Source organism: Grus americana, chromosome 2, assembly GCF_028858705.1.
Source record: "Grus americana isolate bGruAme1 chromosome 2, bGruAme1.mat, whole genome shotgun sequence".
In the NCBI taxonomy this organism is placed as follows: Eukaryota; Metazoa; Chordata; class Aves; order Gruiformes; family Gruidae; genus Grus; species Grus americana.
The window spans coordinates 98,646,963-98,672,888 of record NC_072853.1 but is presented as its reverse complement, the minus strand read 5'-3'; the positions used below and the strand labels follow the sequence as shown (position 1 = coordinate 98,672,888).

At 40.7% G+C, this 25,926-nt stretch overlaps 1 protein-coding gene across 5 annotated transcripts in view; it reads left to right on the top strand.

Annotated features, from left to right (window-relative positions):
* Positions 1-25,926, top strand: part of JARID2 (jumonji and AT-rich interaction domain containing 2) — a 225,449-nt gene that overhangs the window by 119,024 nt on the left and 80,499 nt on the right. For all 5 annotated transcript variants that reach the window (XM_054813974.1, XM_054813977.1, XM_054813973.1 and 2 more), the window contains exon 3: positions 6,464-6,605. In XM_054813974.1, the coding sequence (XP_054669949.1) occupies positions 6,464-6,605 (142 nt within the window). The remainder of the gene's footprint in view (positions 1-6,463; positions 6,606-25,926) is intronic.

Here is a 25,926-nt window from a genome sequence, read left to right as displayed (position 1 = left end):
TTTATTTAATGTACCTACCAAGATTTTGGTAGTGTTTCAGCACATAGGCTAGTATGTAAGGGTGTTTTTGGTAGAAGATAGATTTAGGATTACAGACAACAGGATGTGAATTTGTATTGTACTGCAGCTATTTGTCTATTCCTTCTGGAAAATGGGCGAGGACTATTCATTAATGATACTTGGCAAGTAAACTTCTGTATAAAGTTATAGCTCATAATAAATTGTTAGGTCCTGTAGTCCTTAAATTGAAGGAAAACAAGAGGTGTACATGAGCCATCAGTTTATTATATGTCAATTTTCATACAGAATATTAACTGCATGAAACTAACGGCCAGAGTAAATACTTAGAGAGCTGAAGGTAGTAACTTTTTTCCCGCCTACATTTTAGGCATAGAACTCATGTTGGTGGTTTTCCACGGTGTGGAAGAGTTTGTCCATGTCAGGTGGCACAGACCTTTCAGAGCATGGTGTGGGATGGTTAACCCCCTAGCTTTCTAACATTGCAGTTAAACCCCTCACTTTCTAACGTTCTCCTAGATGGGACACTGCAAAAAGAAGAAAACTCTCAAGACCGCATGACTGAAGTTTGGACAGGGATGTTACTCCATGAGTGAACAAAGCTTTAGCTCCATGCCTACCTAACTATAATCCGTGCTATTACATGCTCTCATAAATAACACTCTCACCCAGCATGGTGAGAATGCTGCTTCGAGTAAATCCACTGCTTTAACTTCTTGTAGCTTGTGTTTGTTTGTTTTGCCAATTGCCCTGGAAACTGGGCCTTTGTACCGGCCCTGAGCAGTTCAGCTTGCAGGGATCAGGGAGGAATGCAAGGAAGGGGGTGCCCAGGGGAGGCAAACCCAGTATCTCTTGGCAGTGGGAGTTGGGTGTCCCTGTGTGGTCAAGAAGCACCCGGGACCAGAGTTACACATTTCACGTATAGCTGAGATCTGCAGTATTGCTCCCCTGCCTGGCACTGTGCAGACCCGCTGACATTAGGTGTTCATCCCATATAGAAAGCTATGAATGCAGTCACGTTGAAACCCCCCCTTATTTAGGTCAGTTAATGCTTTCGATATCTTTGGCTTGTGTTTGTGTGGTGTTGAATGCTGATTTTTCTAACGTGATGGCTTTGTGGGTTGCTTCTGACTGTGAGAACTGACTGGAAATACAATTGAATGTATTACTTTTCCTAAGCCTCTTTAGGACTGGGAAACAGTGAACTAAAATAGGTGTTGCTGTCTTGTTGTAAGAACACGGAAACGTTCATGCTTAGATGCCTTGTTGGCATTAGAGTAAGTGATGTAGAAATAGTGTTTTGGAAACATTGAGAAAGTCCCTTCACCCAACCACCGTGTTCAACTAAACACGTGATGCTGAGATTTGTTCAGATGCTCCCCTTCAGTTTCCTGGTTATTCAGTAACTTTAATAATGAAGAACATACTGGTAACTGTTATCTCATCTATTCTTAAAACCAACTAACTAACCCCAAACCCTCCCTTGCATTTTTTTCCATCTTCCCTTATGTTGCTGCTTTCTGCTTCTCTCTTCCTCCTCGTGTTTTCATCTTAGAGATTTCTACAGGGTGTTTTATTGTATGGTGCATTCCGAGGTACTGTGATTTTGCATCATGTGTTCAGGTGCTCCCAAGACCTGCCCTGCACGTGCCTATCAGCCATCTCTAGATCACAGAGATGTAGGTTGCTGCTAAAAGTGTGTATCACCAAAAATGGCAAGGTTAGTGAATCTGTACCAGTATAAATTAAGCCCTGCCTGCACTGGAATAGTCAGTCTTACGTGCTCAGCTGTTATGAGAAGTGATACACTTGAGTCAGCGCAAGCCCCCTGAAGTAAGCTCATTTAAGCAGATTTAACTGTTCTTTACGCGCACTGTTTCTGGTGAAAGGGACATGGCCGTTGCTGAAGAAGGCTCAGCAAGACCTCCGCTCAGTCAACAGCTACAGTCAAGAAGCAAAGGCGCTAGTTAGATGCAGTGGGAACAAAAGGGAGCACGCTCTGCAAAGGTTGTAAAGCCATGATACACGTATTCTGTCTGGATCACCCAAGAGGGTATGGTTCAGCTCATTGCAGAGCCCTTCCTGCATGTGGAAAAACAAACAAACTTGTAGCCACAGACAGATTTGAAAACATTCAGAGTGTCAAATAAAAAGGAGGTGATAGAAGTCTTTTTAATAATGACTGGGGTGCAGAAGACAGAAAGGGCTTTTCTGCTTTCTCTGGCTTGTAACAGAGTGGACATAATATTCACATTTGCCACTTTTTCTCAGTGCAGTTAGAAGCTGATAAGTGGATTTTTTGTGTGTCTGCGTGTCTTTTTAAGCAGCATGTAACTAAAATTGCAGTTTGCTATTGCAGTGTATGTGGAAGTTTAAAAAAGAATTCAGCGAAACTGTGAAGTTGACATTTATGTGGCTAAGATGCATTTTATACATTTTAGAAAGGATGTTAAGATCTCTATGGTGCAGTTTTAAGCTACCCTTTTTAATCACTAGGAAGTAGTAATTGGCCTTTCTCTTGAAGTATCTAGTCTTGATCAGTTAGAGCCAGTGCAGTGTATTTAAGGGACCGTAGATGTAATTTGATATGCGAGTTCCTATATTTCTGACTTAATTAAATAATTCATTATTACTGACTTAGTTAAAGCAGTGTTTATTCAGTGACTTTGAGCAGTTCAGTGTTTCAGTTACTTTTAAACTTTGGCAGCAAATATGCACTGCTTCACTCTGTATATAAATTATGATTTCACGTAAGTCATTTTAATACATGAAATCTACACTGATTTATCCAAGTTGCTGTACTTTCAAATTTAATTTTAATGAGGTTTAGTTTTTTAAAATAATATTAAAAAATCTGATTTGACTTTTAAAACAAACACTTTATATTACAGGAATAAAGTCGATTTTTATCAGCCCTGATTTATTCTGCCTATTCAGGGCCCTGTGGTTGGTCTTCAGTTCAGCTTTCAGGGGAGAAGGTGCCCAGTGGGCAAGGGGCAGGCAGCCACTGCCAGCTCTCCGGCAGCTGAGAACATAACCAGTCACGGGCTTTGCTATGAGCCAGGGCTTGCTGGCATTGTGATTTAGAGGTTGAAGGGCACAGCCATGGAAAAGCAGTAGAGGAACTATTTGTCCCTTTGATTTTATTTGGCTCTTAATGGCTTGCTGGTTCCTTGACTGTTGCTGGGTGCTCTGAAGTAGCCAGGATTAGTGGTTCAGCTCTTCAGACTATGCAAAAGAGTATTGTCTTGCTTGGTTGCTTTTACCTCATTATATATGTACACAATTGCAGTACCTAGATTTTAAGAAACATGAATGCTTGCTGCTTCCTGTAACTTGAGTGACCTTGGAGAGTCAAACGTGGATGGACATGTGCTGAACTCTGTTCCTGCAGTGTACCAGCAGATGCTATGTCCCGTCAACTGCACCAGTGCCAACCCATTAATGGCGATGGGGGTGTCTGAGTGTGACTCGGTACAACAGCACAGTCCCCACCCTGTTCTGGGGCCTCCAGACTCTTTATAGCTCCCGATTGATGCGCAGCAGAAAAGAACGTGGTTTATCGCAGTTAGAGATAGAAGGAATGGTGTTTGAAGGAAAAGGTATCTGGGGGCAAACTGAATGCATTTGATATAAAAATGATTGAGTGGCAATAAACTTTATAACAGCCTACTTCAGCATGTGTGTTCTCTCCAGTGCTTGGAAGGAGGCTCTGGACTGTGGCTGTCTGTGCCATTCATCACTTCGGAGCCGGTTTTGCAATTATGCTGGCCCTGAAAACCTGTAGAACATGACATCATTATTTATCAGTATCTCTCATTTGTAGTTTTATGCCTTTGTTTTAGGGCACTTGTTTTAATTGGTTTCAGCTGACAATAGTTGACTTCAGTTATCAGCAATGTTACTGCATTTTGGGATGGTGCTGATTATGATGAAGAATAGTAGATAAAGTGATATTTTTCCTTGAGGGACACAAATCATGCTTGTCTCCTTAGTGCACTGATGGTTTGGCAGGGTGAAAGGATGAATAAAAATTGCCTTCCAAGTGCGTGCAAGTTGACAGCCCAAAAGGTGATTTTCTTGACTCATATACTTCAGGTTGCTGGGTTTTACATACGGCAAGTCTCCAGAACAAATAATGCTTTTAGAAAACCTAATCAAATTCTGCCATAAGAGTTAAGTTGCTGAGTATCAGGCCTCAAATGTTATGCTTGATTTAGACTTCTCTGGAGTTTAAAAATTGTAAATTTTATCAGCAGTGGTTTCATGGAAAAATGCAAAGCAAAAGTTGAAACTTTAAGAATAAACTTGGGCACTAGGGCTTCTAGTGAGGGTGAATTGAACATGGAAATACAATCTACTGAATGTTTTTTAAAAGGTCGCCTTCATTTCCTTGGGAATGCTTTGAAGGCATGCTGTCACCCCATGTCGTATCATTGTGCTACATTACAAACCCTGTTGTAGTATCATGTGCTGATACTGAAATTTGTATTATTTGTTGAGTCACAGTTTGAGATCCCTTTAATGGAAAGGAAATATCGAAAGGAATTTAACAAAAGGGGAATGAAAATGTAAATTGGGTCATTTAACTTCTCCCTGCCAGTCTCAGGCTGGCAGGAAGAGACATTTTAATGCAAAAATTAGTGCTTAGTTTCAGCTTTTGCTTTGTTGACTCCATATTAGAAAGAAAAAAAATTGACCTACCAGCTCACTGCATCTTCCCCACAAAAAAATTCCAGGCTTCTGCTTTGTAGGTAGTATTTTAAAAACAGTGTACAAAAAACTGCAGCATGTGGCCACCACGTAGCCAATTCTGACTCCGGGTTAAGAGAAATTTGGTGTAGTTCCTAATGAACAAGAGCAAACTTTGATGGGGAAAAAGAGGGTGATATGATGTAGTGATATGATGCAGACTTTGGATTAGGCTGTATTTAAGAATGCGCAATCAGATTGGAATCGGAAGTGCTGACAGATTTGAGAACCTGATGTATTGCACTCAGTCATAATGCCCAAGCGAGCAGTGAATAAATGGCCTTGAGGGGAGGGAGTGTTTGGCCATGGCTGTGGCCGAGGTGCCAGTACTTAGAGCAGACAGCTTGCCGGAGGAGGTGCTTTGCTCTTGCTCTGGTTACACTTCGGTGTCCCTTTGAAGCTGAGCTTGGTTGAATGCTTGGTTATGCGATGAGTAAGTGCGTTGATGGTGTTAAAGAGTGATTTTCCTGAAAACAGAGGTCTGAAATGGTGTAGCGCTGGTGGAAAGTTTTGAACTGCTGTTATTAGTAAGCATTTTTTAATTTAGTACTCTTAAGCCTTGCTGTCCAGCTTACCTTGGAAGGGGTTGGCCCCCTCCCTGTTTTCTTTTCTAAGGTGCAATTATAGAAAGGGGGACTGAAATGACCGAGTGAGAGGAGTCCTACCAGTGTTTCTCTGATGAAATAAAGCTGTGAAACAAAGCTTTGTTATGCCATTTGCAGAAGTATTTTGGTGGAGAGATGGGAAAGCATTCTTCTGGATAAAATTACAGCTCTTCTGGTAATAAGCTCTTAAAACACTCAGTAAATATTGAGCTGATAAAATTCTTGGTAATTTTCCTCTCTCTCATCCCAAAGCCTACTGAAGAATATGTTACTATTTTAAATCTTCCTTAAGTCTGAGCGGCTTCACTGTCTGTCTGCTGTTGTTTGTAAGAGTCAAATTATATTACTCATTTGAGTAGAATATGCAGAATTTGTTAAAAGTTATGCTTGTACAGGACCCAATTCTTTCTTCCATTTATGTGGCTCTGCTTGCTGTAGTATTCCTCCAGGAGAGGAAAGGCATAAAAGGGAAGGCAGCTGTGGCAGACATTTCTCTGGCCTTCTGTATCTTTGCTGGCAGTTTGGAGTTTCTGTAGTTGAGTGACATTTGGCTAGAAGAACCAGAATTGAGAAACAGACGTTTGATGTTCACCCCTTTGGGATTAGGATTTTTTTTTTTTAAAAGATCATAAATTGCAGTAGTTGGAAGCAACAGAATGAAGAGCAGGACAATGACAAATTGACCAAACAGCAGCTTAATTTTATATTGATCTACAGAGAAATACAAAAAGCTCTCATCTATGCCAGTCAACAAGAGTTCTGTAAAGCAGGGCTCAGTTTATGACTCTTAAACTGTGTCCCTTTTTGAGTAAGGGATGTGACAAGATTATAAATACGATTGCAAACACTCATACTGTAGTTATTTGGGATTGGGGGCTTACAGTTAACCAAATTGGAAACACACCATCAGGCAAGTTCTTATTGGATACCTCCATGCAAAATCGATGTTATCAGCATACCTCTTTGCAAGATGGTTGCATTGGGCATCAACTCTTTACTGTTAGTGTCACGTGTGAATTTTTGTAAAATCCATTTGGCACTGGTAACACAGGTTTTGAATATTGTGTACTACTTTGTCACGTTTGCAGGACTTCTCACTAATGGCCAATCTAAAGGATTAGGACCGGGATCAGAACAGCTGGAGAATGAGAAGGACGATGCATCGCAAGTGTCCTCAACGAGCAACGATGTTAGTTCTTCAGATTTTGAAGAAGGGCCCTCGAGAAAAAGGTCAGTAGAGCATTATGATTAAAGTATAGCCTTTCCGCTTTGTCCTTTTTGTGTTATCAGTAGGGTATGGTTGCACCTACTGCCCTACCATTAAGCAGACTTTCCCATGTGGGGTCCTTCTAGTAACAGTGAGGATACAGTAAATTTTGCTTCATCCGTTTGTATAGATGGTTCTTGTTGTTGTTTTGGAAAGCATGGAAAAGCAGTTGTTTTTCAGTAGGTGATTGCTAAATTAATTGCCTTAAGACTCTCTCTTCTTCTGCCCTCCCTCTTCCTCCCCCAGCGTTGGCCTCTCAGGGACATGTCAGTATGTACGTGTGTGTACTTCGAAGGAAAGCATCACTGAAGTAATTAGTGTTATTGTTGTTATTTTTAATTTTCTGTGAATGAAACCACATGAAGTTAAAAAAATAATGAAACAGATGCCTCTAAGAAGAGAAACTGTATAGTAAAGCAGTGTGGTGGGTATCGGTTGCAAAGGACTACTTTGAGGTACTACCGTAGCAAACTGCCTCCTCTTTTCTAGAAGTCAGTTATGAGGTCCTTGTTGAACTCTTATGAGTTGTTATCCTGAATGTGCAAAATGTGGGTTAAAATCACAGGACTCGAGCCAATGTATTATAGAAAATATGCTGAGAATGCAGGAGGGTGGGAGTTGTCCTCTGTATGAAGTAAGAACCAAAACTGGCTGTCTGAAAAGTGCCATTTAAAAGAGAGAAATGGAAAATACTTTCTCAATCTTTTTCCTTCACACTCCTCGCATCCTAGTCCCAAGCCAAAATGAACCATAAAATAAAGTTCTCTTTCAAACAAAAGAAATATTCCTGTTTTCTGCGTGACCTTATGATTCCTCTGAGAAGCCCGATGGGGTGAGGAGAGCAGTGCTTTCCTGGACGCCCTCCTGTTCCCATGTCCTCCACCCCTGGTCCCCACAACGTTTTCTACCCCCAAGCAACAAACTCAAAGTCTAGTTAATATGCCCACTTACCTCCTCCACTGTATCAGAATAAAATTTTTGTTATCTTCCATACTGGTAAAAATTTCATAAGGCTTATTGCATCCTACTGCTGGTCAGGGGAAAAATATTTGTGTGTTTATTTTTAGCTTTATGAGGTATAACAGAGGCTTGAAAATTATTTCTGCTTAGAAATTTAGGTTACATCCGCTGTATGTGTGATCCTGGGAGAGAGTGGTCATCGTTGCACAGCGTTGCCACTGTTGCTTGCGTGTTACCTTAAGGAATTTTTGCTGCCCTCTGCACTTGCTTTGTGCCCTTGTTCTTCAGCCATGCTGACACAACCACTTGCAGGGTCACACTATGAGTAGGTTCAAGGAGCTGCTTAGAATTAAAAGTAATAGGAAGACAGACAGAGGCTTTTTGCCAGGCTTCTTTTTTAACCTGTGTGAGTTTTCATCTCTTCTTGCATGAAGGAGCAGCTGCCAGTGCAACCAAGGAGGCATCCCCCTTCTCTCTTGGGGCTGGCAAGGGGCAGCAGGGCTTGTCCCTTACGCTGTCCCTGCATCTGGTGTCCTGCACAGTCCAGTGGGATTGCTATGTTACTGATCCCAAGAAACCGCATTGGAGTATTACGGGTGAAATTTCTTGAGGAATATTTGCTGGCTTTTGGCTGTGGGAATTCAGACACTTGAGAAGCAACTGGGTGGTTCAGGCCTAAGAGGGAACCCAGTGCCTTTTGGTACTTTTCGAGTTAAAAACAAAACAAACCCCCAAAACCAGAAGCTAAGATGAAAAATATATTTTTGGCTTTTGTGGAAGACACAGCATCATTTCAGTTCTTCTTCGTGCATCATGAACTGTTGAAATAATGCTACGTTTGTTGCTGCAGTTGCTGTGAAGGAGAATGTTCCTGTTTTGTTGCCATTTACACCCAACACAGACTTTTATCTACTTTTCTCCCTCCCCCAGCTTCCTCTTTGCAGTCAGACATCTTCTGGACTCCTCCTCTTAAGTTTGTACTGCAGCATGTTGGGTGTTTTGATGTCTTCGTCTTGTTTCCTTTTAGGTTTTTTGTTTTGTTTAGCTGAATATGTAATGTGTCCTCGATCTAGGTCATCTTGGGATCCCACAAAGGGTTGTGCTGGGAATTTTGGGTGGACAAAGGCTATGCAGGAGGATGAGAAGAGGGAATTGGACTGAAATGGGATCTATGGGTTCGCTGCCTCAGCTCATCAAGTTTTGAGAAATTGTGCCCTCCTTGTCTTCCCCCTGGGCTTCCTGAAAAGCAGACTTTTCAATTGTCTGTTCAGCTGTGTGTACAAACGATGGCACTCTTGTACTAAAATACACATTTAAACACTGTAGCTTTAGCATGTACTTCATGCAGATTTATCCCTCTCCCCAAAATGAGTACTTGTCTTCTCGAAATACAGTGATATACAGCTGGTGGTATATGCAGTGAAATGATTTTAGGGATTGGCGCTTTTAGTGAAGCATATGTGTTTGGAACTTGCTCTATATAATATAGTGAGGTTTGAGTACTAGGTTTCCTGCGATGTTTGAACTGTGCATACATGTAAGTTACTCTTTAGTTTTTTATGGGTTGTCAGGTTTTGGTGTGTGTTTGGAGGGGGTTTTTTTTGGTTTATGGCAGGAATGTTTCTTTTGGAAACCTGAACGTGTCATCTTCTAGAGGAATAGGTCACCTGTATTTTATACCAGTGATGGAAACAAAAAAAGTGCTAAGCAAGTAAGCATAGCAAATAAGGGAGGCTGTTGTAAGGGGCTCCTGTTTGTTTAGTAGTTTAAGGCTCTGGTTTGACCTTGCGGTTCTTCAGTGTAATGGCAGGCTGGTACTGTGGAGGCAAACAGTCTCTTCCTAGCCGTCATGCCTGGCAATCTTCTGGCCCCCAGGATGGTCAGTTCAGAGGACTGATCTGGCAGCATTTTCCCTCCTGCTAGAGCACGTCACATTGTATAAATTGAATGGAAGCAAGTCATATTATATAAATGGAATAGAGGGGGCCCATGAAGATGATCAGAGAGCTGGAGCACCCCTCCTGTGAGGACAGGCTGAGAGAGTTGGGGTTGTTCAGCCTGGAGAAGAGAAGGCTCCAGGGGGACCTTAGAGCAGCCTTCCAGTACCTAAAGGGAGCCTGCAGGAAAGCTGGAGAGGGACTGGTTACAAGAGCATGGAGTGATAGGATGAGGGGTAATGGCTTTAAACTGAAGGAGGGTAGATTTACATTAGGTATTAGGAAGAAATTCTTTCCTGTGAGGGTGGTGAGGCACTGGCACAGGTTGCCCAGAGAGGTTGTGGATGCCCCCTCCCTGGAAGTGTTCAAGGCCAGGTTGGATGGGGCTTTGGGCAACCTGGTCTAGTGGAGGGTGTCCCTGCCTGTAGCAGGGGGGTTGGAACTAGATGGTCTTTGAGGTCCCTTCAGACCCAAACTATTCTATGATTCTATAAATTCATGCGTGTTTGCAGCATATGTGTTTAATTTGCATTTATAGTTGATCCAAACTCTTCCACTTTCAGAGATGATTTGCACAGGAGCCTGGATGAGTAGCAAGAGCCAATTCTCGTAGCAAGCTGAGTGGAGGGTGAGTTTGCTAGTAGTTAGCATTGCCTTGTGGTCTCCCTATGCCAGCCATCTCTGGTGTAGATTTTCTTTCAGTCAAAACTAGGCAGTGGATGGTCCCAGTGAGTTACTGGTCAGACAACTTAGTTGTAGGTAGGTAGGTGCTGACAGACGTCTGTGGGGGAGGTAAATCCCTACCAGCCTGTGTGTTGACCACTGAAGAGATTACTGCCAAGTGTTCCTTATTTCACACATACATGCTAAGCTGCATAACACAACAGTAGAGCCCCCAACCATGCACTGCTTCAGGTTTATTACATCTATTTTTTTTTTTTCAGTTTCAAACCCTTTCCTTGAAACATAGCTTGATTGAAGAGCTGCACATGCCATAAAGAGAGCATCATGATGGGAGGAAAGAGATTGCAGTTCTGGTGAAAGTATGCTGATTTAATATAATGCTGCAGATTTTGTTCAGAAACTCACTTAGATACTTTGTTTGATGGACCAGGCTTTTGAATGCTGCGGCCTGGGGCTGTTAGGCTTCAAATGGCTCCAACTAGTCTTTGTGGGTACTTTGTCAGTAATTAACACCTTTGCTCTCTGGGGACTGGAGGAAGCTTCCTGCACAGCCAGGTTTGCAGCCAATGAGGAAAGTACCATCTCCATTTCTTTTTAAGTATAGCGTTTTAGATTGCAACAGAAATCATGGAGCAGTACTAAAGTATGCAGCCTGCCTTTTGTGATGCTGCGCGCTTCAGCTGTGATAGCTTGGTGGTACTAAGAAGGTAAAGTAGTACATGTACAGCTTTGCCTGTGCAGTCTCCAGATCAGTTCAAAAATTGTAAGCCTTGCTTACAGAATTAATGGGGCTTGGGGGGGGTTGGCAGTGGCTGTAGTGGCAACCTCAGGACTTGTACTTGTTTACAGTCAAAGAATGGAAGATACTTTCTTTGATCTGAGCTGTGTGTATTACTAGTGACCAAGTCTGGGGGGGAAGCAGGGGGTTAATTCTGAGTAGTAAATACTACTTTCAGCCAGTAAAGAGGTGTCAGTGTTACTCTAACATTTGGCAAAAGCTAAGCATTCAAATGTTACACTGAATCTATTTTGTAATGGGTTGCTCTCTAATTGCCTGTAAGTGAGAGCAGTTGCTAGTTTGTTCAATGCTTTTGGGAGAGATGAACAAAAGCATTGGTGTACAGGCTTGATAAACTGTCAGGTTAGATGGTCTTCACTGAGTAAAGATTGTGCATTTTCAAAACCCATAAAAAAGGTAATTGCTGAAGGAGGAGTGTAACTTCAATGTAACTGCATGTTCTTGTTATGAATCTCTGATTTCCAGCTGTGATTCTCAGTTGAGAAGGTCAATAGGTAACAGGCCAAAGGTGTTTGGTCACTGTGCTGGATGCTCGTACATTTTTATGGGCAACTCTTATGACTACAACCACTGGCAATTAATAACAGTGTGCAGAGACAGCTATGTGTTTTCTAGCAACAGTTGCTCACCTTACCCAAGAAGAGATATGTGCAGAGCAGATTTGATGTGACAATATGTTAATCTGTGATAGTAGGCTATTGCTTGCTTCCTGTTACTAATCAGGTGGCTACTCATTTACATGGCCCCCTTCCCAGAAATGCACACAGGGAATTGCCAAGTGCACAAATGCTTTTATCTTTTATTGTAAAGTTCTGTTAATAGAAAAGTGGGAGGAGGTTGATTGATTTTAATAGATGTTAAGCTTTACATTTAGGTGTTTGGTTTTTTTTTTTAAACTTAATGTTAGAATATTTTCTCTGAAGAGGTTTGTTTAGTTTAGAAGAAAAATAGGATTGAAGAAATTTCCCCCTTTTGCAGGAGAGGCAGAGCAGATGCACTTCCCCCAGGACCAGGGGTGTGCATGGCTGCTGGGAGAAGAGACTTTGTCCAGTTCTGCTACCGGGAAGGTTAATGGCAGCAAGGAGAAAGGGACAACCCACTGGGGAGCAGTAGTGTTTTAAGCTGCCACAGCTAGATTGGCTAGAAATTGCTTATTAGGAATCTTCTGAGGCTTTTAATTAACGCAGCAGCTTTCTGCTAACGGTCTCAAGCCTGTGACAATAAGAAGTGTGGTTGTTGCTACAGTAGGGCCAATCCGTGTGATGTGCTCCTGCCCCTTGCCTTGTGCTGGCTCCCTGCTGCCTGCTCCATTTTCCTCTTTGTCTTTTTAAAAAATTTTTATTTTTAAATGCCAGTTTAACTCCCTGAACTGGCTCACTGTGGGGCTATATGAGTGTCAAGGTTTGTCGAATGAAAAGGTGGGAGTATGTGGCCAAGGAGGGGCAGGCGAGTACACTGGTCTCCTTTGGCTTGGCTGGTGGCCGTACAGCTGCTAGGTTGGCAGAGCTTTATTGCACCCTCAGCACAAAAAAAAAGCCAGTTGAGGGTAGACAAGCTTCTATATATTAGGCAAGCTGCTAATTTAAGTGGTTTCTTTTAGTGATATATCTTTTTCAACTTGAGCTGCAAAAGACTTTCTTGCAGCAGAGCTGTCAAAAGATTGAGGGGGCTTAGGGTTGGTTTCTTTTTTTGGTTTTTTTTGTCAATTTGTTTTCATAGTTAATAATGAATGGTCTCTTTAGCACTAGACTTAGCACCTTCCATGCAAGATGTAAAACAAGGTCAATCCCGTTCCCACATTTGTAAGTTCATGAGGAATTTCTAGTCAGTATTGTAGGTGATGGAGAGAGCAGTGTATTATGACTCAGGTGTGAAAGCAGGAGACTGCTCGTAATATCAAAGTGTTTTTCCAGGACCTTTTTAGTGAATAGTCTTTTTGCTAATTGAAACACTACATAATGTATTTGCGTTCAGCTGTTGCCTGCTATGACATAATGTAATCCTACGTATCAACCAGGTGCTTCTATTATTTTTTTTCTAATTTCAGTAGGCTATGCAAATCTGCAGTAGTTGTTTGCTTATGAAGAACATTAATCCACAATAAAACCAAAATGGCAGTAAGATTTATGTATAATAATTTTTTTAACCCCCCTCTGGAAATTCTGATATGAGCGGAATATATTTTTAGTGCAACACATTTATATTTAAATAACAAGCCTTATAAACAAAATAATAACAGTCCATTGGAGTAGATTTGCACAGGAATAGTAAAAAGACAGATTACCTGCTTTATAATGCAAGTCAAGGAGATCATTCTATGTAGTTTGGAAAGGAAAAAAACCAGGTGATTAACGTTCTTTCAGTATTTTCATAAGGAACAAACCACACTTGTTGACACAGATTCTTCTGTCCGACAGGCAAAGCTATAACAAGGTACAAGAATCGGGGAACACTTTAACTTTGTGGGTAGACAGATATGTAAACAACTTGTCCAATTAGTGATTTAATAATTATGACGGTATGATTTGTAGCAGCTGAGAAGTGTTAGGCAATGTCCAATTCAAACTTGCTTGTCCTCACCTCCCACCTTCTCTTGAGAAGTCAGAGTTGCAGGAGGAGGTCTTCATGACCTTCAGCTTGGGCTCATCCCCTTAGGGACCAGGGAACTTTCCAAAGCCAGACCAGACAGGTGCGGTTGTTTCTGTGGTTCTGTGTATGGCAAACTCTCTTTCAGCTACTTGATAACCCATCCCTACTGTCATTTACTTTAGACCGCTGGGTATGACAGGCCAGATACTGACTGCTTAAATACCAGGGTGTGGCTGCTCTGAGCTGATGTAGGAAATAACTGATTCTGCACAGAAAGACACTTTTTTCAAGCAAATTTGTGCATCAGTGTGAAAGAGTTTTTTTGGCACACATAAGCGACCGTCTGTATAAGACTCTAGCTTGATATTTGGGGTAACAAACTTTGTCACATCAGATTTTTTTTTCTGTCATTTTCCACTGCATCTGTTCTGTTGCTTGGCCTTCTCTTACCTTGATATTACAGTCCAGCTACTGACTGATGGCTCGGCCCAGTGCCCAGCCTGCTGCCACTGAGATATGGGGGAGAAGAGCCACCTCTCCGATTTGATCCTTTTTAGAACCTTCTTGCCTTTGTTCCTCTCTGAAAATTATCTTTCTATTACTCTCCTGTCCAGAGAGTAAGGCATTTATGGACAATCTACTTAAGTGGCATTTAAAAAAGACCGGTTGGTATTAAAACTGTTTTATGTCAAGGACTGTATCTACACAGCCAGTGAGTGGTTTTTTTTTTTTTTCCCTTCCCAAAGCCCCATGCTACTTCAGAAGAAATGTTACGTGTGGTGGACATTCCCAGGGATTTTGTTGTGTCAGCAGGGATGGACTCGTTGCTATGCCCTTTGCTGTTTCTGGCTGTTGCTGCTGTTCAAAGTCAGGCCGCCTCATCCTAAGTAGTAGAAACATGGATAACTTGAAATATGTATGTTTTTTGCTTTGGTCGTCTTACCTTCGTAGGTAAAATGTTGCATCCTCACCAAACAAACATTGAGGCTCCTGAGATCCCCTACAGTTTTGTCTGCTCACTCCGTGAATCAATTTTCATGATCCTGCAATATCAAGGGGGGAGACCCCAACCCAAACATTTGCATGTATTACCAATAAGTGTCTATCCACTTATTTCTCCATTCATAATTCCCCAAAATGAATCTAAAATCAAAGATAGAAAGAAAAAAAATTAATGCATATATTTGTATTTTGAAGATAATGGCAACACATGATTTCTTTTCTGTTATGTTATTTTATAAAGATGGGATTCTATTTTAAAATTTTGATTCCTAGAAATTAGCCATCCTAGCATTTGCAATGGTCTTACTCATATGGAAAGAGATTACTTAATGAGAAAACATTCAGCACCATCAAGCATTGGTAAGATTTCAGAATTAAATGAAACAGATTCAGTTTCTTGCATAAAATTAAAATTTGAGCTTAAAAAGATGTCAACAGTTAAAAATAATTCTAGCAAGAATAAAAAGCCAAGAATGGAAAAGCAGAAACCTGTTCCTCAAATAAAGATATAAAATGCTGTAATATTTGGCAGTAAGTAGTTTGCTGAGATTAAACTTAGTTACAATTTTAGGAAGTAAGGCCACTTTTTAGTGGTCTTTTGAAGGATTAGGAAACAAAGGATATGAGAAGTACAGTCTGAAGATTCTTGGTATTTTCTGCTTTGTAGTAATAGTGGGCTCCTAATCTTTTAATTTAGTCTAACATTTGGAATATAAGGCTGATTTGCCGAAAGAAATTCTTCATTTTGTTGTGGTAGGCTGGATATGATTTAGTAGGCTGCATTACTATAGCTTCTCTAGCCTCCGAAGATCTTGCTGCTAAGTGCTGAAAGACCTAGTTTGTGTTTTAACTAATATTTAGGCAAACTGATGGTGGAAGCATCTAGTTTCTTTCATATTGACATTTGGAGAAAATTTACTATGGGGTGTTTGCATACAACATAATTTCTGCTGTAATTCTGACCCGAGTATTTTGTATGTGTGCTGAGTTAAAAGCGAGCCTGGGTTGGAATAATTTTGTCCTATGTGCTCTGCAAAGATAATGATATTAAAAAACCAAACAGGTCACCATTCCGATAATTTAAAGTGGTAGTGTATCCTAACATTGAGTTTTAAGTATATTTGGGGTTGTGTTGTTTTGGGTTTTTTTATTTTTTTATAAGTATTTGAAGAGTGTATTTATACTGTATGCTGGTTTGGCATACACTAAACTATAGGAAATCTTATTCTGTATTTATTCTTGTGGCTGATCTGGACAGTATGTGAACGGTGGAAATATATTCTTGACATGTTCCTTGCAAATGGCAGTGTGAGCATGGGCTACTGCTGATTCACCAAAACTGACTGCAGTGTGGGTGTTTGTTGTTATGGGTCAGATCAAAGCAGACGTTATCCCAAGTAGGGAGTGGGTCTCAAGACTCCCAGATGGATGAGAGGTGTGGGGTGGTGTGAGCACTGGTCAAAAGTAGGGCAGTCCTCAACACCAGCATTGAAGCTTGGGAGCATAAGAGTTTTCTAGTTCTGAACTGAATTTGAAAAGCATAGATCTTTTTTACTGTAAATATCTTCTCTGGAATCTTCTCAGGTCTCTTGTCTTGATAGAAGAATCACAGGCATTTTATATAATATGGCCTAGCTTAGGCTGGTAGAGTGCTTTGCCTTTATTTTCTTCCATTGCTGCATCCAGTAGCACACAATTTCCTGAGGGAAGCTAATTTTTTTTCCCTTCTTAACCTGAACATTTGTATTTTTACTATTTTAATGGTATGTTTATTGTTAAATAATTTGTACAGTAATGGCCATGTCATCATTATGTTTTGATTTTATACTTTCCTTCTTTGCTTTTCTCTCTTGGTATTTGTTCTTGGCCCTGATTAAACAAACTGAAGCTTAAGGGATCATTCACCATGTGGCAAATTATTTGCAAGTTTGTTTTGTTTTTTTTCCGAGTTGTATTACAGTCTATTTCCACTGGTAGCATCCCTCTTTCAGCTTTCAGACAAGTTCTCCCCTGCGTTTCATAGTGGTAGTTACTATGGAGATGACTGTCCACTCTTCCTCTTCTCCTCCCTTGCCCTCCTCCTTTTTTGGAGCTCCTGCAGCTGTTATTTATCTTTTCAATAAAGTAAGTAGACTTTGTACAGACCTTGTTTCTAATATCTTTTCTATTGCAACATGCCATTTGCCTGTAACGCTTTCACTTTCATGAAATCCTGTAGATACTCGTTTATATGAATGAAAAATTTGGGGTATGAGTAGAGAGTGAGGAAATCCCTGGTTAAAAGGGTCACTCCTGGAGCTATTATCTGATTTGATCTTTCTTCACAGTTGAAGAGCTGTTCATTGGAGTCATAATTCTGCAAAATGAATTAACTGGTAACGTGTATGTGTGTATGTATGCTGAGTGTCTAGGATAGCTTTTAGAATTTATTTATTTTAAATGGCAGCTTTTGGAATTCAACATAAACACACCCTGGTGCAAGTTAAAATTTCTCTGATGAAGAAATGAAAACTTGAGACGACACGTCGTTAGCCTTTTAAGTCTGAGAGACTTTTCTTTGCACCTCATCACAATTTTTATAGCTCTTTATACAGCTTGATATATTCCAGCTTTAACAGAGAAATGTAGATGTTTGGGTAGTCAACTATTCTGCAACAGATAGGATATTTTCCTTTGCATGTGTGTTATTGTATTTCCGAATGCCTTGTCTTGGGGAAGCGTTGTTTCACTTGGTGTCAGTGGTTGAATGGCTTAAGAGATTTGAAATATGCTCTCCAATCAAGAAGTTCTACCACAACTGCCTGGCCAGGGGGACATCCCACCCAGAAAGCTGGTGTAGCTGCACTGCTGCTCTGATGAACGCTTGTTTCTTACGGTATTTGCATCTTCAGAGGCTTTTCCTCTTTCTGTAGGGAGATCTTGCCCTAGGTGATTATGAATTGTGATGTTGCACTGTTCTCCTTTGGCCTACTGAGCAGTGTCACCTGTGGCTTTCCGCAATCAGGAGCCTACTGAGAAGTCCCTCTGTTTTACAACTGCATAAATACCCTACCTTGGGCTGTTGGTCTGATAATGCAAATCACTTTGCCTCCTGTTGAGAACATGGGTTGAAATTACAGCCTAATGGCCCACTATGTAGCCAGGGGATACATGATAAGGAGGAGTGTGCTTCCCCTGACCCTGTTTGTGCTGGCTCTGGCACGATTTGCCACCTAGCAAAAGCAAAGGCAGATGGTTTTCTGCTAGGTTAGTGGGACTGGTGTCAGGGACAGATCCCCTGGGCACCTTAGAGGTGGCCATGGGGAGAACGGCGAAGAGGAGGAGCGTCAGCCTCTCAGGGAGGTGGCAGGCTGCCTTGATCAGCTCAGCCCTCTGGGGTAATGTTGCTCTCAGATTTATTCTAAGCAAGCAAACACCTCATCTCTTTTGGTCATTCCTCTTTCCTGGTGAGGTGAGGGAGGGACTCTGAAACCCTCTGCTTTTTGTCTTCTGTGCTCTTTTATTATGCCTTAGATTATTCCTGGCCCTGTGACAATTTGTTCTGCAAGTTGTCAAGCAAAATGTGTATTTAAAAATAAATTACTCTAAAATTTTAATCAATTCTTTTTTTAGAAGGGAGTCTCATGTTTTTCTTTTGCATACGTCTAGTTTGCTGTGAAAGTGAGCAGCTGGGACTTTCTTGATTACTTCTATTTTTAGTGTTGTCTTCTTTACACCTGCACATTGAAAATCATGAAGTTTTGTTAACAGGGATTGAGAAATCTTTCAACTCCCCTGACTCTTAGGTCAGAAGCCTGAAACCAAGCTGGCCTGCTAATTGTGGTATCTTGGTGCACTTGGATTTTTTATGTTTGTCTTACGCTAGAAAAATTGACCGCTATTGATTTTTCTTGAAATCTAGTTCATCCCAGCTGGTTGATTTGTAAGAGAACAAGACAAACCAGGTGTGGCACAATTTCCGAGAACCTTGCTTTTATGTCTCTAGGCCTATGAAATCCTCTCATTACCTGAAAATTAGATTGTAAGTATTGAGTCATACCTAGGCAAATGCTACCATGCAATCAAGGTTTGGGTTTTATCAATTTTTGTTCATTCACTTCTGCTATGTAGAAATCTCCTTGTCAAATTTATTCATGATCCATGTGCTACATGCCGTACCAGTTTAAGAGTATTTAATTGCTTCCAGTTTCCAGATGGACCGCGAAGTAAACTTTAAAGGTGAATCAGATGAAAAATGGAAAAACAGGGGAGAGAGCATTTGAGTAAAGGCCACGCTGTTCTTATCAGGAGAACTAACTGGAGTAATTCAGAAAAAGAACACATGAAAAAAATGTTGTTTCTTCCTTGAAGCTTACAATCGCAGGACCCTACTAGAACATGAATTCAAACATTTGTTCCTCTCGTGCAGTAAAAGCACAGTATCTCCTAGTAGCCTAGTACTGTAGGTGCAGGGTCGGGAACATGCATGTTCAGATTCCTGCCCTACTGTGCAGCTTTGCATGTCACTTAAGATTTAAGATCAGAGTAATGTTTGTTTATTGTTTTGAAGAGTAAAGTAAAAATAAATTATTTATTTATATGTTTTATCTATATAGATGTGTGTCTATTTTTGGATTTATGGATTTATGTGTCCACTTCTGTATTCTGATATTAAATTAACAGAGATATTCATAAATAAACAAAAAATAAATTATCTCCCGGAAGGAGGACTTTGAGAGTGCTTTATCAGCACAACTGCATTCAAATCAATTTTTAAATAACAAGAGTTAACTCCTGGATCCACGGAAAGACAGTACTTACTCGTCACTAATTTCAGTGGGTCAGACATTTTCCCAAGATGTCTGCAGGCTGAAGAATGCTGTAAATTAAGTGCCCCTGGTTTTGACTGCACTTGGAATAGCCCTGCTAACATCCTTCTGTTTTTGCAGATTCTGCAGCAAAAATTCTGGTTTATTTTCCTTTTCAATTATGTTATTCTATGTCTGCTGGAGTTTTACACCATGGAATGAGCCATCAGAAAGTGATGCCACGTACTCTCTGCCATGTATTTCCTTAGGCTCTTGCCTGGCTCCTGTTGGCTTGATGCCCCTGTTGAGGTTGGTCAGTATGAACTCTGAGAAATTAAGTGTTTATTGAATGGATGGGTGCCAGTCTGGGTCTTATACTTGTTGGGTACTTGATTATTTTAGTGGCAGAGAAAGACATCCCTCTTCACCCACAGCATTGTTTGTTCAAAGCCTTTTGCACTGAGTGTGTGTTGGTGTTGAAGGTCCTACGTCGCGTCATTTCCTCTGAAGCTATAGCTTCTGTGCAGGGTTACTAATTCAGTGGGAGTACAAAGAGTATGTGCCACTCGTAGTAAAAATGGAATAATCTCTCCTTTTCATTTTTATTCAGCATTACAGGGTAATTCAATGAAAATAGCTCAGATTACAAAAGTACCCCGTGTTTCCTGAACCACATTGTGTTCCTCTTTTTTTCAGTGATAGAAACTTCCCAATATGGGACTCTACTCCAAATTATGGTCATTATTTTCAGCTTCTTAGCTGCATCTTCTTGAGCACTGGTTCCCTACCCCCTATTCTGAAACTGTCCAGTTTCAGGAAATTTAACTGCTTTAGCTGTTTGTTGTGTGTGTGTCTCATTCTTTGGTGTTATATGCTGTCTTCAGTCCAAGGCTTCAGATTGATTTGCTTCTCTGTCGAGTTTTTACATGCTGTTCAAAGCCCTCTGCCAGCCTGGGGATGCAGCTGTATGCTAATTTCCCAGTTTCTACAAAACACTGACAGGTCACTGCCGAAATACTTGGTCCGCTTACCATGGAGGAAGGAAGTTTCTGGGCTGGGATGGGTGAGAAAGGCAGGGTCTTGGCCTGTTGCTGTTTCTCATTCTTGTTTCCTCTCAATTCTTGGAGAGGAAGATCCTTGTCCTGAGACATAGCTCTGATGTTGTTAGAAATGCAGCTCTGTCACATCATTATTTCTAATTTTTAACATGAAAAAGGCAAGTTAAAAGGGAATTTGTTAGAAGTTCTTGTTACTCTGTCTTCTAAAAGGAAGTGTCAATTTAATCTTCATGTACCCTATCTTCATATAATGATTTTTAAAGGCTCTTTGGGCTGAAGTAGGGTTTGACAGGAGGAGAGACAACAATATTTCAGTATCTGGGCAGATTTCCAGACCCTGATACTATCTGCTTGTTCTGATCTCTCTTGTCCTCTGGATATGCTTTTTTCCCAAGACTCTTCTCACCGCTCAGGGACACATCTTTTAGAACTTGACGTTCCCAGCTTAAAAAACAAACTGACAATAACTTCTTTAAGTGGAGGTTGAAGGACACACACATCTTCAGGAATCTTTTTCTATTACAAAATAGAATACCATGGTGAGTCAGGAAATTTTTTGGGTGGGAAATGATGGGAAGCTTTCTAGCAATGTGCTTCCAGAAGAAAAATTAATTTTTCTACCAGTAAGTAGTAGTACAAGGGTAGTGTCTATGCAGAGATTTGCTTCCCCACTTGCACCTTCAATATTACAGTGTTTACTGTAAATATCAAGAAGTCAGGACTTCCACGGCATTTGTTGAGGATATAGGGCAGTGTTATTCATGGTCCCAAATAAAATGAAGAAAGAAGAAAGTCTTTTCTTGCCTTCCTGGAGCCCCCTTTCCCCCCATAATAATTAATAAGGGTCATAGTGTCTCTTGCTTTTTCCACTCAGGTTCTCATTTTTAACATAGTATGAAGAATGCTTTGCTCTTCTGAGGTAATCTCTTCTGAGAGTTTGCTGTAATTTTATATGAAAAGCACCAAACCCTTTGGTCCTTAAAACAGAAACCAGTTTTCTGTTTGTATTCCTCTCTGTACTTCTTTAGTGATTATTAGATAGTCCAGGATGCCTGAATTAGTTGATGACTTCTCTGCTTTGTTTTCTTCCTGTTTGTTCCTTTCTTTGGACCATCCCAACCTTTTCTACTGAAGTGTTTTTCTGCTAGGTTTTATTCAACAGAATCTGCGTGGTTTCCCAATATGAGCCTTAATGAAAACAAATGTTTACAGCATTTCCTGAACATTAGGTGAGCTGCTATCTTTAATTACGAAGGGCTTGGAGATGGAGGAGGAAACCCACTGGTCTCATTTGCCTTATTGGCAACAAAAGGTCCTAGGACTGTTTGTGCTCTGCTCATTCAGTGCGCTCTGCTTTGCAGACGAGTGAGACTTTCTGAGCATTTGAATACAGTTTATTCTATCAATTAAAAAAGAACAAAACAAAACCTGTCTCTTACATTGCTTAAATACCTATTAAGCCCATGAACGGAATACTAATTTAGGAGGTTCTGTATAATGAGCTCTAAATTTCTGAGTCATGTGGGCCATGGAACCTTTTAACGAGGATGTGGAAAACCCCACAAAAAACCTAATGTCAGTCTCAGTTCCTTAATTATTTTAATGAGTGTAGGAATGAAAAGCTCCAAAGCATTGTGTCGCAATGGTTATTTTCTAGATTGAATATCAGAGGGAGGATTTATGAAGATTTTCAGCTACATTGTTGGGGTGGATGAAGAGGGTCTGAGCACTGGCAATACTCAATGCCAGCAGCACACCTCATCAGCTGACAAGCCCTTGGGAGTTCTTCAATGGGATGAGATGAGATGGCTTTTTGTGTTTCTTTTCTTCCCCCCCCGCATGTATGCCAGCACATATAAATCAGTGGCATGTAGCTGGTGCAGAAAGCGGGTGTCGCAGTGCATACCTGCAACTCTACCAGCTCAATAGGTAGGCAAAGGTAATAGCTGAGGTGCATACTTGAGAGTCATTTACCCCTGGATGAGTGTCACTTTGAGTTCATCTGGATTTTAATTAGGCAATGCAGTGATGCTAGGCACAACCTGCATTTCAAAACATGGATGTTACTTGAATGTCATTTATTTTTCCTTTAATACACCCATTAGTTACTTGATTCTGCCACGCAGTCCCTGTAGAAGATGCTGCTGAGTGCACAGTGACAGCTTGTACGCTCTCCGTGCATCACAGAAAGCGCTCTGCTCATTCCTCTGGAAAATGTTGTTATATAATGCAGTGCGGCACTTCACCATGTCTGCTGGGGGATCACCCCTCTGTTAGGAGGGCTGCATTATCGAGGCGGGTATTTTAAGGATAGAATTTGGCATTACTTAATGATACGTGAAACGTAACTTAATGCATTTATCGTCACTTTAAATTTTCCAGCCTCACACAATGAACGTCCCACAGCATGAGCTTCATTTTCTCTGTAGCCTATATTATTTGTATTATTTGTAAATATGCTCATTTATACTAGGGCGAGAAAAATAAAGGCAGGGAACCTTGAGGAATGCCAGCTAATAAAAGATAGGACAGTTGTGTTTTCTGGTAAACAATGAACATAGTAAAACTGGTGATGCTACAGGCATCTTGTGTTATTGATGAAAACAAACTGCTTACTGACGTCTGCAGGAACCAGCCCCTGACTAGTGGCATCCCAGAGCCCTCCTGTGCCATGTGTTAGGCAGAATTGCTGGAATTCCCATTGTGAAAGTTGCAGTTTTAAATGGTTTTGAGTCTGTTCCCATTCTCTTCCCTTCCCCCCCCAAGTGCTTTATTTTTTCTTGCAGATTTATATTTCTTATAGGAAATAAGGGAATAGTTGGTCTTTTCTAGGAGATGGTATTAAAAGCCATAGCTATTTCTTTTGGATAGCTGATTGCTTCAGCTATCTAAAGTCCCTTTTGCTAATAGTTACAGTCTAACTGTGCTACTCTAGAATAGCATTTCACATTCTGTAGACCCTCACTGCGTCTCTTGAAGAGCCACCGCTCTCTACTGCATCCCACCGCCTGACACAGAAATTACTTTCGTTTCCCCAGGCCATGAGCGTCCTCTGCTTTATGAGCAGATTTGCTTTGGTATCACAGGTTCTGCAACAAGTTGCTCTTAGCACTGGGAAACTTTTTTTTCCACATTTTTCCTGTAGCTGCTGTTACCCTACTGTGTTATGAAGCTGATTAATTCAGTTTTCCTATTTATACTGCTACGTGCACAGTATTTGTAGTCCCATATTTTTTTGCCCCAGGGTTTTTTTCTGACATCCTATAAATTCAGGTGCTGTAGTTTTTCTTAGTATTTCTTGTCTAGAAGCGTGACAAGTTGAGGAAGGGGAGAGTAGCACTTTGTTTTGTAGTAGCGATCAAATGATTCATTTGAATAATGACAAACCCTAGCTTTTGATATGTCTCACTTTCCATTGCAGGTGTCTGTATCAGGGAGATTGATGTTCTAGGTCAGCTAGATCCAAAGGATATGCCTTGTACATGATTTTCCTTCAGTAAATGAAATGGAGAGCATGGAAATATTGTGAAGAAATACTTGTAGAGAGTTCCTTGCTATCTGCTGAGAGGGGAGTGTAAAGTAAGAGCTGTCCTGACTTGTTGCTTCTCCCCTTACGACCCAGAAAACCTCATGGCCAATGTGGTGGGGATTGACAGCACAGATCTCCTTCTCCATTTCTCTTGGCTTGTTGAAGAAGACATAGCTCACTATCTTCTCCTCCTCCCCCCCTTCTTTTTTTCACCCTGCTGGTTTTTGCTTGAAACCTCATTTATTCAGGGAAATGATTGTATGTAATAATTGGCTGCTAAATCCTTCTAAAGGATCTGCTCAGTAAAACTGAGTTGTCTTTGACACTCCTAATGCTGGGCGAAAACATGAGTGACAACAGCTGCTTTGCTTTGCATCTGCCCTTTGAGGGTGATGGCACTCCATTGGTTTCATTTGGATTCAGAAAACATCTTTAAAAGGCTAGAGCTGGAAACGAACTTAAACTCTGAGGCATGTGTTACAGGTAATACAGTGTCTGGTTCACTGATTTTGGTAGGATGGGTTCCTCACTAAGTCTGGAGGAGTGTTGAGTTTTGTTCTTTGATTGTTTTTAAAGCTTTTCTTTCCCCTCAGGGAAGGGGAGAGGTATGTAAAATGCAGTTAATTATGATAGTTTATTATCTCATTAAATTATGAAATACCTTCTGCAAAGCTTATTATCGTAATCTAAAAATCAGCTATTCGTATGTCTGATCTTTGTCTCCAATCCTTGTTTTTTATTGCAGATAGCATACATATGTATACGTGCATATGTGTGTGCGTGTATATGCATGTATAAAACATTGAATAAAGCAAAACTTACCTGTACAGTTTAATTTTATCCAGCTTAAAGCTTTGTGAACCAAATTGGTCATGTCAGGCTGGCTAAGGTCACACAATGGCTATGAAGGGGGATATTGTTAGTGACCCAGTTATTTCTAGTGTAGCTTCTGATCTTGCAGATTTATATAACAGTGATGCACGGAAGAGCTGGAACACTTTTAAAGCTGCCTGGCTGCAAGGAGTCCCTTGTGGGTAGGGGGAGCCTTGGTGAATGCACAAAAATACAGATTCGCACATTCAGCAAAACTCATACCTAGGTTTTGAACCCTGTATGAGACCAGGGATCTCTCCATCTGGTGTGTTTTAAATATTGCCCATATAGATTCAAAATGTGAAGTTGGAGTCATTACCTTTTCTGAAGTGTAGAATTTGAATATTTAGAGATGGAATTGTAGCTTAAATTTCTTCCAAAGACAAAATCTGCCTACGTCTGCAGTAGAAAACCATCACAGAAGACAGCAGGTTGTGAAGTAGGTGGGCTGGAATCTGGGATAGCTTTAGAAGTGATTTTGGTTTTACTGATCCAAAATCATTCAAGTTCTTAGTGGTGGTGCTTTGCTGAGATTTCTAGATGGCTTATGTTAATTTAACTTAAGATGCAGCTTTTAAATTAATGAAGTTAAACTGGCACAAGAGGCTGTATGGACAGGCTGTCTTTTTGATTTATCTGTCAACAAGGCATTGGTTTAACCTACTCTTAACCCATAACAGTCCACGTGGATTTGAACTGATTTAACAAAACTTATTTAATTAAATTGGGGCAATCTTGTGTTGCCAGCAAGGCCTCAGGAGAAACATCTCTAGTTCTGCCTTTTGGCATTTTCTTCCCTTGGTAATGGTGTGATAAAAGATGCATTTATTTTATTTGTTGACTTTGTTGACTTAATTCTCACCTTCAAGCTATTAAGATTTCCTTCGGTGCTAAGGGCAGTCACTTACACAACCCATTGTGGTTGCATTTGTTTGTTATTTTGAACAGTATCCCTAGCTACGGAACCTGTAATTAATATAATTTAAAATAGAGAAAATACTCGGAGGAGTTTATGAAATCCTCCACGTATTTGTTTACCTGTGGCTCAGCAGTTGGCTGGGTATGA